This window comes from Myotis yumanensis, unplaced genomic scaffold (assembly GCF_028538775.1).
Source record: "Myotis yumanensis isolate MYYU_CA2020_CCGP unplaced genomic scaffold, mMyoYum1.0.hap1 SCAF_19, whole genome shotgun sequence".
NCBI lineage: Eukaryota > Metazoa > Chordata > Mammalia > Chiroptera > Vespertilionidae > Myotis > Myotis yumanensis.
Genome location: NW_027223770.1, coordinates 4692252 through 4706489, shown reverse-complemented (window position 1 = coordinate 4706489; position 14238 = coordinate 4692252). Strand labels below are relative to the sequence as shown.

The 14238-nt window shown below is 41.7% G+C and overlaps 1 protein-coding gene across 4 annotated transcripts in view; it reads right to left on the bottom strand.

Moving 5' to 3' along the window:
• The window catches only part of CIT (citron rho-interacting serine/threonine kinase), a 161518-nt gene that overhangs the window by 52434 nt on the left and 94846 nt on the right, over positions 1 to 14238 (bottom strand). For all 4 annotated transcript variants that reach the window (XM_070400230.1, XM_070400231.1, XM_070400232.1 and 1 more), the window contains 6 exons: positions 12739 to 12879; positions 10741 to 10866; positions 7049 to 7144; positions 3081 to 3197; positions 1996 to 2105; positions 784 to 958 (listed from right to left, as the gene is read on the bottom strand). In XM_070400230.1, the coding sequence (XP_070256331.1) occupies positions 784 to 958; positions 1996 to 2105; positions 3081 to 3197; positions 7049 to 7144; positions 10741 to 10866; positions 12739 to 12879 (765 nt within the window). The remainder of the gene's footprint in view (positions 1 to 783; positions 959 to 1995; positions 2106 to 3080; positions 3198 to 7048; positions 7145 to 10740; positions 10867 to 12738; positions 12880 to 14238) is intronic.

Below are 14238 nucleotides of genomic sequence, written 5' to 3'. Positions count from 1 at the left end.
TGAAGAATTCCATCACCAATATTTGAGCACAGTGTCTCCACTCCCAGCCCAATGTCCCACTTCCAACAACCGCTCTGCTGAACGGCAGTCCTGCCTCTGCAGGTGCAGGTAACCCTGCCCACTAGGTTGACAGCCCTAAGATCAGGGACTGGGTCTGTCTTGTCACAGATTCTATCAGGCTACTAGCTGGCACACTGCGGGCATTTAATAAACACAGCATGGGTGAGTACCTGGACGTAACTTCATCACTTCAATCAATCTCAACATGTTTACAACCGAGTATGTTGTATTTTCCTCCTCAAAACCTGGCTGTCCTTCCCAGCTTCCTTATACCTCTGAAGAGAACCACCTTCCATCCAACAAACCTACCGTTTGGTTGAATCTGCTCTGTCATTAAGCCATGCTCGAGAGCCAATGCTGTGCTAAACTCTGTGCATGAGCTGGGTCGCGTGACCCTTGCTAAATCGAGATAAGAAGGAATCACTCTGCCTCCATCTGAAGATGCACCAATTACGTAAGCCCCATGTGACCCTGGGAGGGAGATCAATTTTCATGGCTGCTTTACAGATGAAGAAACTGATGCACAGAGAGAAGGTAGCCTGCCCAAGGTTGGAAAACTCATCAGAAGCGGAGGTGAGACTCTAACCCAGACCCTGTGCCCAGCCTGTGCCCTTCTCCAGGCACAATGCCTCTCACGTGAGCACTGACTTATGCCTGACCCCTGGCTGGTTTGGGGCCCGAGTCCTCCAACAAATCCTCTGGGGCGATCACCCTCACTCTCACCTCCCTCAACCGTGTCTCCAGCTCCAGCAGACGATTCTTATCGCTGTGGTCTTGGTGGCTGATTTTTTCCAGCTGTTCCTCCAGCTTCCGGTTCTGGGCCTCCAATTTCCCAGCCTGCGTCTCCAGGTAAAACTTCTGCTGCCTGAGTTCTGAAATCATCTCTTCCTGGGCCTTCCTGGTGGGGGTGGTAAGAGGAACCAAGCAAAAGCACAGTCTCGTCAGAGGTGAGCACGTCCTTTCGGAAGGACAAGCAGAAACAGAGTGAGTGATGTGTCTTCTACAGTAAGTGGACACGATCATTCCCAGGTTGCCAGGACCTGACCTGGCCTCAGGGTCATTCCCAGGTTAGCTCTGTTCTGACCTGGCCGCGAGAGCATGATCCCAGCATGGGGACGAGTCCCCCACTTTGGGGATTAAGTGTGGTCAAGGGGAGTGCATGATATACTGACCTTTCACTCTCTGTAGACCTTTTTTTTTTGAGTCTGTATAGGAGGGCAGAAAGGGGCCACTGAGAGTCTAAGAGAACCCTAACCACGCTTTCAGGTGGACCCAGGGGAGGGAAGAGGGCTGAGGAGAAAGAATGCTGTTCCTTCTACTGCTCCGTGAACCATGCTCACCTCTCCCCAGCCTGCTCGAAGCATCAGAAACCAGAATCACTCAAAGACCAAAGAGCAGTCTACCAAGCTGGTTTAAACTAAGATGGGAATGTTTTAGAAGCCTCTGAAGAGATATTTAAAGAAAAAAAAACCACTCTGGAGATTGTAATTTAAAGATCAAAGTGCTCCTGGAACAATGAAGAGTCCTTGCTAAACCCCAAACTTCCTCCCCCAGGGTCTAACTTAATAACAGCAAAATAGATGGCCCAATTGGGCACACACAGATCACCTCCGGCTAATCACGGCAGGCAAGTCTGGGAACAAGGTCTGCAGCTTTCCAAAGGCAAACTATAAACAGCCTCATTAGAGAGAGCAAAACACTCTATAATCTAACGGCAATTTGAAGCACTTAAGAAAACCCAGCTCAAAAGAGAAGACTCTTAGAATGAGCCCACTTAAGAGAGGGCAAGATTACATAAGTATGGGATGAGGGGCTGGGCCAAACTACAGAAGTAATTAAATCTGCTCCAGCTCCATCAGAGAGGGGAAAGGAGTTTATACCCAGGAGAGAAGATCAAAGTGTAATCACACAGGCAGCTAGAATCTGAATACTTACATGTTCCTCTGGGTAAAAAGACTGCTATTTGCAGCAAGTTTATTGGCTTCCGACAGCTCCACAATCCTCTGTTCCAGGGATCTGATCTTGGAATCCATAGCATTGATCATCTGAAACACAGGGGACCTCTGAAATCTTACCCACAGGCAGTTCTCCCAGCACAGGAGTAATGTGAGCCATGTGCCAGGGTAAGGGTCTCATCTGAAATGCAGGCCGTCTGACCAGAGGCAACAGGCACTCAACTAGTCTGTACCCTGAGGGTCACAGATCTTATGGCTCAAAGATGGCACTCAGTTGTTTTACCTAAACAGGGACTGCATGTCCCCACACTAGCTAAATGGCTTGCATTAGAAACAGGCAGGAGGCCCCATTCAGGAACCTGACATTCTGCAAGTAAGCAGGTCTCTTTTAATCCCATGGCACCTGCATGTCACCTGAGCCTGCAGGAGCCTCTAACTTGAACCTACAAGTCCATACTTCTCATCACCCATGGAGTTGTCCTTTCCTACGTGATCCCTTATCACCCAGCCACTTCTTCCGACATCCTTGAAGGTTTCCCCAACTTAAGGAATCATAAACCAGCAGAGGTCATGGTTAAAAATACCACCTCCCAGGACCCTCCTTTAGAGAGTCTGAGGTGCGAAGGCCAACTACAGAAGTCATTAGGACAGTAGGATCTGAGATAACACGCACTGCCCGTGAGCCCATGAGCAGCAACTTTCTGAAATGCCTGCTTATATGGATTAGAAAGGAGAGATGGACAAGTGAAAGAGCAGACACATGAGGGAGACCAAGGGCCATTGGATGTTCTGTCAGGGGGGCGTTTTGAAGGACAATGTTCTAGCTGATGACAGATTAGCTCTTAGAGAAGAGTGAAAAGGCGAAATTGGCCATGCTGAGCTGCCACCTACACTGCTTTTAGGAGAGGAAAGTTACCGAGAGAACCACCTGTTCGCAACAAATTCCACCGGGTAAAGCAGAAAGAATAATTCATCAGCTGCAATGGAGTCATCTCAGGTGTGTGGTTCCTGGCATGGTTCACAAACCCTCCTTTGAACACTGGCTTTGCGATTTCTTATACCTACCGCCTTCTGCTCGCTGAGAATTTTGCCTTTCTCGTGGGCCTCCTCCTCGTGTCTCTGCATCATATTCTCCAGGCTCTCCTTATCAGCCAGGTCTTTCTTTATCTGATTGTCCAACACCTATGAGAAACAGAAACAAAGGAAGTTAGTTTCCTGAGCAACAACTGCTGAGCAGGGAAGGCTAAACAAGGGCACTTGAGAAAAATGGGAAAAGGAGGTAGGAGGTTTAGCAGTTGGAGAGGACAAGCCCTCCAAATTCTGGGGCAAAGAGAGGGTTTGGGAGTCAGTTTCTTAGCTGAAATGAGGTTAAAAGTCTTACCATGAAATGGCAAGTAACCCATTGACTTGAACTAAGAACTTATTTTGAAATCAGTAGCCAAAAAGACCAAAGAGGCATATCCTAAATGGAGGTGAACTCCAAAATGAAAGAGAAAATAAGATCTCTCTACAGATCTCATAATTTGAAGATATTACCTGAGGACAACTTTATCGTAGCCAATGCACCAGTAGTTTTCAGAATATTGCTTGCTCTTAATTTGCACAAAATGAATCTAGATATCTCTGGGCTCCAGAATGAGGAGACAGAAGGCTGGAGACCGAGGAAGTCTGTGCGACCAAGGCTGATGGTCAGAAACAGCCAGGGGCAAGAGGATTTGCCCACCAGTAACGTAGGTGGAGAGTCAACAAAGAAGAGAGAAAAAACGAATGTCTCTTTCCTCTGATCCAGCTGCACAAAAAGTCACTGGAAAGAGAAACCTTTCCCAGGGGAGAGAAACCATGTGTTCTCAGTGCTGAGAATGCCACTCTGAGCACCTACTGTTCCCGAGAGGAAAAATAAAACAGTAATGGTGTCACCATCCGCCAGCTTGATCTAATGTTCCGCAAGCCCTACTGGTTGCCAAAACAACAAGAGAAAAAGAAAGACAACATCATAACTTGTCCAAGCCTTTGACCACAACCCTGTGTTTCTCATCTGAGAGAATCCACTCTGCTTTTCTGAATGACACCAACTGCATCTGATGCTGGAAAGAAGCGGAAAGAATTGGGGTCACAGATGGGATTGAAATCTGCCTTTCCCACAATGCCTATTGTGAGGGGACCTTCATAGAGCATGGGGACATCGTCCCTGAAAAGAACCAGTCAGCAGGGAGGGGGTCCACATGATAAAGAAAGGAAAGAAAGATTTCAAAGAGGACTTTAAACTAGAACCGACTGATGGAAAAAAATAGAATGCGAGTTGGTGGAGAAGAACAAAAGGTGGAGAACAGGTCATGGGAAAAGGGAAGAAGCTCAATAGGATAAGTGGCCCATTCTCTTGGATGTCAGGGCATGATTCTAAAATTATGAACAAGAAAAGGACAGAATCTAGGGTATGATCATAATTATAACTAAAATGGCCTTACAGAGGCGGGATCAGGAAATACAAAGCAGAATAGGCTAAAGAGAACAGTTTCATAAAGATTCCAGGAGGGAAGACAGAAGAAAACAGATCTTTCCCTAACATTCCCTAAACAAAGATCTCGCCATCTAGAAGGCAGCAGAGACTACATAATATGTAGACCAGGTATGCTCTTTTTTTACAAGGTGCTAAAGCAGTAAAGTACATTTTCGGGGTGCCTCTGCTCAAAAAAAGACCCCAATATAGGCAGTGATAGAACCCAGTAAGAGGTCAGGGTGAGCCGGAAGGAACCAGTCTCGGTCAAGACAGAACATGGCTTTTTGACAGGTAAGTCAATGTAATCACACAAATCTCAGAATGAATTTTATGAAGGGTTATTTCCATCATGCAAAGGTGCCAATGGACTCCTGTATACATAAAAGTCTGGATGCCAGAATTCAAACTAAAATGATGGGTATATAAAGTTTAAAATACACTAAAGTAGGAGGTCACGTTAAAATACTTTGAGGTCACTTCTGGGTTGTTTTCCTATATTTCTTTTAATAAAAAATAACCAAAAGTAACACCAAGGGTAAAAGAAAGAAGGTGTCAAGCTAGTGATGGTGACAATACTGTGTGCGCACATGCATGTTGGATTCTCCAAAAAAGAACCAGTCACCTCTTTGAGAATACCAACCAAATCAATAACAGCATCACCACAAAAATTAAAAGCCTTCTTCACTGTCTGATTTGGAAAGGGAAGAAACAATATTTGAGATATAATGACCAATGTCTGATTCTCTAGAACATAAGAATTGAAGGCTAGGTCCAAAAAGCATTAAAAAATTGTGATGCCATTTTAAAAGGAAATAGATAGGCTGGCATCCATTTCTGATCACCGAATTTATTGATAATAATTGAATTAAAATAATAATTGAATGTATCATTTTATATGGTGGGTAAGATTATTTAGGCTACTTTTTCTACAGAGAATGACTTAAAATGCTAAATGAAATATAGAAAACATTTTCCCAAAAGTGAAAGCAGAAACCCAGAAAGGCAAAAACGGTGCACAGCACTTTTTAACTTGAGGCATTTTTAAACCAAACCAGACTTTCGTTTTTAATAGTCTCAAAGGTTAAGAAGGCAGACAAGTCAAAACCCATGGCCACCCACAAGGTGAGCACACGTTCTCATTCAAGGTCTTGTAGGATTCCCATTAATAATTTCCTAAAGAAAACGAGCAGCTCACCACGCACACAGGAGACAGGCACTGTGAAAAAGAACCAAGAGAAACAACAAAGCAGAAGAAGACCTTCAGATACTTCAGATATTGGAATTATCAGACACAGATCATAAAACAAATATGCTTAATCCTTTAAAAAAATAAAAGACAAGCTTAGAAATGAATGCATGAATAGGAAAATTATTGTCTTAAAAAATCTAGGAAACTTGGGAAAGAACTAAATAGAATGTCTAGAAACAAACAAACAAAAAATACAGTAACTGAAATTTTCAACTCCATGGGTAGGTTTAACAGCAGATTATACAGGTAAGAACTAATAAAATGGAAAATCTGTCAGACCCTGCCCAGAATGTAGCACTAACAGATAAAGAAATGGAAACTAGAAACAAAGGGTAGACTGTTGGTTATTTTACCACATGCCTAATCAAATTCTCAAAGGAAAAGGAAAAAGAGAAGGGGAAGAGACAATATTTGAGATTAGTGATAGACAATTTCCTGGAAATATTAAAAATACCAATACATTCAAAGCTCAGTATATTTCAAGCAGGGTACATAAAAATAAATCTGCACCTAGACACACTGCAGTAAAACTTCAGAAAATTAAAGACAAAGCAACATTTATATAGAGTCAAAAGGGGAAAACAATAAATTACTTTCAAAGATAGCAACAGTTAGATTGACAGCTGACTTCTCAATAATAGTCATAAAACCCAAAAGTCAATGGAATGATAATTGCCAACCTAGAATTATACCCAAGCAAAATACCTTTCAAGAATGAGATTGAAATAAAGACATTTTCAGACAAACAGAACAGAGAGCTTGTCACAAGCAGAACTTCGCCAAAGAATATCAAGGATATACTTTAGACCTATTAGAGGGATCACTTCATAAATTATGTCTAACCACCATGCTTACACCTGAAACTAATATAATACTGAATGTCAACTGTAATTGAAAAATTAAAAAACTTGTTTTTGAGGATATGCTTTAAACAAACAAACCAAAAAAGTTTCTCAGGTCTGAGATGCAGCAAGGCAATAAAAACAAAGAATGTGGTCAATCTATCTAAATCAAAACTATCATGGACTGAATGAAAGTGGGTCAAAAATATTTAAAAAATAAAATTGAGATACAAAATGACCAAGCTTTTAAAATAAATTTTTGAAGCTCTAATATCCATGCCCCTACATGGGTAATACAACAAAGCCTTCCACAGTGGCCTGAAGACAGTGTTCATCCCAGACAGTCCTTTGATCAAGCAAGAACTGGCCCGAAGTGCCCAGGAAGAGAGAGAAGCTACGTGGTGCTCTAGGATGAATGCCAGGGAAAATGAGAAAGTGTCTTTACTTTAATTTTTTCTTCATAGTGCTGCTCTTTCTGCTTCAGGTGGACCTCTAGGTGCTGGGCTGAGATCTGGGCCTCCCGGTGCTTCTCCTCCAGCTCCTGGACACAAAAGAACAGACAGTCAGGTGTGCAAAGGGCAGGCCATAGCCAGTGTGTTAGACATTCACAGGAAACATGACTTTGGCACAGGCAGCACAGGCAACAGGCATCTGTTCCTTCATCACTAGCCCTAAGGCTCTTGGGAAGGAAATCACCACCAAGCCTTGGCCTGGCCTTCCCAAGTCCAAGTATACACACATATACACACACAGCTGGTGGGCAGAATCAGAAATCTGTCAGTGTGACAGGTCAAACAAAGGCAGCTCTTCATATCTGCATAGAGAAATAAGAGTAACAAGGCAACACTTGAACGTTTAGCACAGCGCAAAGCCCTGACCACTACCTTGAGCTTCAGGCCATTTTCACTGCTATGACAGCCTTAAATGAGGAAGTGATTTTAATTTATTTTAAATTTAAAGTTAATTTATTATGATAAAAAAGTATTTTGTATTTTTTCTCATTAACAAAGTGATTGCTCAAGAACCCTCACAGAGAAGGAAAACTCATGTTACATTTCAAACACTTTTGAGTTTTGAATGATTATTTCAACTGACTGGTATGCAGAATATGAGAATGGAGACATTCATATGATCTAATGTGTATATCAGCAATTTTCAACCTTTTCCATCTCATGACACACATACAGTAATTACTAAAATGCTATGGCACATCAAAAAATATATTTTTTGCCAATCTGACAAAAAAATAGGTGTAATTTTGATTCATTCACATCAGACAGCTATTGTTGTGTTGGCTGTTGTCACTTTTTTATTTGACAATCTAAGGGAAAAGAGGTCAGGTATTGCATGTTTTAAAAATATTTGCAGCACACCAATTGAAAATCGCTGGTTTGTGTGATACAAACTAATGGTAACAAAGCAGAACATAAAACCTACTGATAATAATGACATAAATATGTACACATATGTTATAGATAGAAGAGAATTTGGAGTAATATAAGTAGCTCAAATTTAAATGTTCTCTGCATTCTTTTATTAAGTATTCTGCTTTTAAACAACCTTGTAATTCATTTGAAAATTATACCAATTCATTTGCCAATGTATCATAAACTGACTTGTGAAAGGCAGCATTCAATTCACTGAAACATTCTCTAAATGCAGATATCATATCTGCATCTACATTAAGTCTTATGAATCTAGGCCCATTAGTTCATTACTAACATAAAAAGTTATTACTCCAAAACTAAGATAACAAAAACAAAAAGTTATTAGTTATTACTCCAAGTTTTCATCTCTTGACACTATTATGACATTTTTTTTTGAAGTGGGAAGTAATTACAAGAATTTTGAAGAATGAAGAAATTATACAGGGTATGTTCAAAAAATGGGAAAAAATACTTCCAAATTCACATGCACATAAAATGTTACTGATCAAGCTTTTGAAATTCTAAAGTCTGCAAGCATTGGCTTTGTTTTGGGGGCCAGTGAAGTGTTCAATTTTAAGACGAGGTACACAAAATCTGTTGTAATCTAGCAAATATGATCTTGAAAAATTGAATATAAACAAAATTTTAACTAATAAAAACATAATTTAAGGGCTTGATGTGTACTAAAGGGTCCTCTGCAATGACTTCTTTTATTAAAGCAAAAGACTTTGCTATATAATGAGATCCCCAATGATCTGTGTTGACAGTTCCTACCAGATAGCAAATATTTTAAAGCAGATGACATTTTGGGATCTGCTGCAAGCTCCCTCATTATATAACACTATTAAAGACCACCTCTGCCCACGTCCTAGATACTTCGCAGCCTAAGCACAGGGTTCTTGAGCAAAAGGCACCTTCCGATAAATGAAGTCACAGCCACAGAGGAACTTGGGCAGCTGGCAACATACATTCAAACAAAGAAATATGCTTACTTTATCTTTGTTATAAATAACTTGATAATCTTCTTTTGTTAGTTTCAGTCCTCATAACATAGCACAGGAATGGAAATCTGAATCTAAAACAGGTCAAGAACTCAGATACCTGAGACTGGCAACTTTAAGACCAAATTTCTGGTCTATATATGAATGGGAGTTTACGATATACAATCAAAGAATGTGGAGCTCTATTCTCCTACATATTAATTGCAAATGACCTTTGGAAAAGCAGATATGCTAAAATCTGACTTCTTGGCAGTTTGGCATTTTTTGTTGTTGTTGTCATTTTTTAAAACATTATCTTTTCTATATGTATTGGATCAAACTCTTCAGTCCTGTTACATAAACACTGTTGTTCGCTGCTATATTTCCAGCTCCTAGAACAGTGCCTGGCACATAGTAGAAGCTCATTAAATATTTGTTGAATGAATGAATGAACACATCACCAGTAAACAGAGAAACACTTTGCAACCGCAAGAGACTTAACCACTTCATTTGCACAAAGCAAGGGATAGTGGTGGTGGGATCTCGGTGGGGCCTAATTTTACTCACAATAAAATTCACACACTTGACAATTGCCAAGAGAAACTTTGATGACGGAAAAAGAGAACAGAAAGGGTAGAACAACAGTCACATTTGCCTTTGCGTACAGACGTATATATGAAGACTGTGTGCCCACACAAAACAATCGAACCAATTTCTCTTTTACCTGTTTGCTCAAGAGCATCCATACGCTCGTGAATATATACAAACATAGAAATGTAAAGTTTTAAAGGGTGTTTCTTTAAAAAAATATTAAGTACAGGCCTATAAGTTGGCTATTCTTGAGTTCATATATGACTCATTTCCCAGAAGTGATGCAGAGAGAGAGAGAAAGAGAGAAGTGACCTGCTCACCACCTCGCCTCCTTGTGGCAGAGAGAAGCAGCCGACTACTCCAGAGTTGCTTCTGGGGCGGGGGAGGAAGGAGTATGAACAGACTCCACGTCATCACTAAGGGGCATCAAATTCCTGTCTTTGGGACTGAGATCCAAGGGGAGGCCTTCAAAGGTTCACCTGTGTTCCACCCTGGCAGGCAAAACTTTAACCCATCTGCAAATCCCGCCCAAAGCCTTCCTGATTAAAGTTAAATTGGTCACCAGAACTGAAAACAGAATCATGATTACAAAGCTAAAAAAAAGACCTGCTACATCTAAGGAAATTGAAAAATAATAATAAGAACCAACTGTGGCAGAGAGAGTGAGTGGGTGAACATTGCTATGACAAATACTACTCTGAGAAAAACAATTCTGCGTGACTAATTTCTTCTCCAAAAACAAGAATCTGGGCTTTGGTCTTAAAGGTCTAAAGCCCTACCGTTTTTTAAATTGGCAATGCAAGTTAACAGCCATACAAAACCCTGCTCATAGGAAGGAAATGCTCCTGGAGAAATCTATGGGAAATAACAGAGTATGCAAATCCATAATTTAAAATGCCAGACAGTAGCAAACAGAGCAAAAATAAAAAATGTTTACGGATCTGTTACCAGTGCTGAAATGTCCAACATTTGATTATTCATACTGTTCTCTGATGTGGTATTCACTGAAATCACTTCTCTTAATTCACCTACTTGGTGATACCTCCCCTCTGATGGTACTTAATGCTTCTTTTTACCCCCTTCCCTCTGCAACCTCTAACCTGTTATCTTTTAACTTTTCAGCTTTGGTTCCCGCTCACCAGAATTTTATCAGCCATCTGCTGGATCTGTTGGGATTTTGTCTGGATGTCATCCTTCAGTCTGTTTTCTCTACGCTCCATGGTCTCTAGCCTCTTTACCTTGTTCTCCAGAGAATGGCGACGTTCCTGTAGATCGTGAATCAGAGAGTTTTAATGGGGTAACCGCTACGGGCATAAGGCCTGCACTCCAGGCAGGAAGAGAAGTCTCAGGCACCCGCACCAACAGCGAAGAAAATAAAGACTCTAGAATTCAAGTACTTGGTTGTGAAGGTTACAGGAGTGCATTCATTCATTCAAATATTTACCAAGCACCTACTATTTGCAGAAGTACCACACTAGGCATCACGGAAAATACAGAGAGGAAGCCGACATAACTCCTGCCCTTGCAAAAGGTAAGACAAACACAGGTAAACATAATATAGGTTAAGAAGGGAAGAGCAATAAAGCAAACAGGTACAGAGTGCTGTGGAAGGTTGGAGGCAGGAAAGGGGACTTTTTACCCAACAGGTGAGGGGAAGAGTCACAGAGACGTGAGTTCTGGAACGGTCTGGGATAGGGGGAGGGCAGAAGAGGAGGATGGAAGACCTCTAAGACAAAGGCAGGCATGTTAGCAGAAACACGGAGGTGGTCAAGAGCCAGGTTAGGCCCCAGCTGAAGCCTGGAGCAGCTACATCTTCAGATGCGTGATGGGGAAGAGCAGGAGAAAAGGTAAAATTCAAAAAGGTGGGTCAAATAGTTGCCAGTGTCAGGTACCAGGCTCAGGGCTGCGACTAAGATATATGGAAGTCCTGAAAGGTTTGGGATGGGGTAGGGGTTGTTAATGAGCCTTCTTCTGAGCCCATGAGTCTTACTATATGAGCTAGCTGGGAGGAAGGAAAGACCGGAAGCAGAAGGCAAAAAAAATCTCTACTGCCCAGCGAAGAGGAAGAGGACCTGGTCTATGAGGAGGCCGACAGAAATGGCAAGCAGGGGATGAACGGAGGAGACAGGGCGGCTGTGTTTATAGGACTGAGTAGCTCACTGAATGGCAGGGCCCACAGGTCCACGGAAAAGTAGATACGATGTCAAGGTTTCAAGCCTGGGGTGACTAGATGAATGATGGTGGCCCTGACCACCATGAGGAAATTAAGAAGGGAACTCAGTTCATGGGGGAAGACCCTGAGTCCATTCTAGATTTGATGCACTATTCAGATACCCAGTCCAGATGTCAGGGGAGCAGTGGGAAATACTGACTGGAACATGGGTGAGGATGGCCCCAAAGAGACATGAGCAAGCAGGGTCACGCCAGCACGGTGTAGGGAAAGCAAAAGGGCGGCAACAGGGACATGGTTAAATCAACTGGCACATCCACTCTGTAGAGCAATCACCAAGGAGCTAGGGGAGATAGACAAGAGAAAAGGGGAAGTGTCACTTTTTATTCTATGTTCAGTATGTTTTAAGTTTTTGACAATGAGAAGACACTCGTATGTTTGCTATATCATTATATAAACGATTTCAACAACAACAACAACAACAAAGAATTTGAGGGAGAGAAGACACCCAGAAATTCAGATCTGGGAAGTCATCGACACAGGTAATAGCTGAAGCCTTGGAAATCAATGTTATTATTACTGTGGGGAAAAGGCAAGGAAAAACAAGGGTACAGAGAGAAGAAAAGAAAAACTCAGGGATGGCGTTAGTCTGCCTATATAAACATACACAAATCCTCCCAGATGAGTGAGCAGGTCAGAGGAAAACAGAAAGGAAAAGCTTTCATCAAAACATCTTTCTACTTGAAGCTGCTGTGACAAATCTTTCTTCCCCTTTGGGAAAACATTTCCAAGCCTCTCAAGTTTCAAAAATATTTGCAGAAGGGAAAACAGTTTGGTCAGACATAAGCAAGAGGTGTCTTTGCAGTTCCTCTCCCTTGGCACAGCCAAAGGCTGTTCACTGTCACTCCCACGTGGCCACGCCAGGGTCCAGGGTCAGTTCACCAGGGACTGGCAGTCCCCTGCTCACCTCGGCTTCCACCAGCTTCTTTTTTATGCCTTCGGAAGAATCCTCGCGGTTCTGCAGCTTCTCCAGCTCGCGCTCGGCGCGCTCCTTCGCCTGGCGGATATTCTGCAGCAGCTCGGTGGCCTCGGTGCTGGCTTTTACAGCCTACCAGGAAAGAGGGAACAGGAGATGGATGGCCACGTTTATTCCATTTTCTAAATGGGGAAAATCAGGGACACTAGAATGTCCATTTTAAAAAACATATAAACATTCATTTTATTATGAAGTTTGTCTAATTCTAAGATGCACATACATATTTTTTTAACATCGCTGAATTTGGAACGCATCCTACACTGAAAATTAACAGCATTTTTCCATCTCGGGGTATGTGAGATAATGGTGCATCTGATGTGAGATAATGGTGCATCTGATAATCATTATCATCTTAGATTCAATGCAATGTGGTCAATGCAAACACAAAAGTCTAGAAAGATTTATCTACCCAGGTAATAATGTATTTACCTCGAAGCATTAATTTTCTCCTCATTTAATTATCTCACTTTCTAATTTTCCTATAGAGAAGTTGTACCACATTTACAAGCAAACAAGATAAAAACAGTAATTTCAACTATTTTTCAAAGGGCACAACAGCCATAGTGTTCATGGTAATTCGCCAATCCATGTGTTGTTTTTTAAATAACACATTTTGAAGTTAATTTTTATGTGGGTCTTCATTATACTTCTGCTCTTATAGCATCATTGTAAAGATCTGAGTTTAAGAGACCAACAACCTCACATTTAGTTGCTTTTTAAAAAAATATATTTTATTGATTTTTTTACAGAGAGGAAGGGAGAAGGAGAGGAATAAAGAGTTAGAAACATTGATGAGAGAGAAACATCAATTCAGCTGCTTCCTGCACACTCCCTACTGGGGATGTGCCCGCAACCAAGGTACATGCCCTTGACCAGAATCGAACCTGGGAGCCTTCAGTCCGCAGGCCGACGTTCTATCCACTGAGCCAAACTGGTCAGGGCAGTTACTTTAAATTAAAATTTTAAAAAGTAGAAACTCAAAATTTTAAAATGGAAACTGCAAGAAAACTCCAGTTTCGAGACCAGCACTGTCCACATGGGAGCCACTAGCCACGTGTGGCCCTGGAGCACCTGAAAGTGGCTGGTGTGACTGAGAATTACATTCTTTTTAAAAAAAATATATTTTTATTGATTTCAGAGAGAGGAAGAAAGAGGGAGTAAGACAGAAACATTAATGATGAGAGAGAATCATTGATCAGCTGCCCTCTGCATGCCCCCCACTGGGGATCAAGCCTGCAACCTGGCATGTGCCCTTGACTGGAAATGAACCTGGGACCCTTCAGTCTGCAGGCCAACGCTCTATCCACTGAGCCAAATTGGCTAGGGCGGGAACTCCATTCTTTATTTAAGTTCAATACATTTAAAAACTGAAATAGTGTAAATGTCTTAATATTGACATACACGCTACCATGATATATTGAATTAAATAAA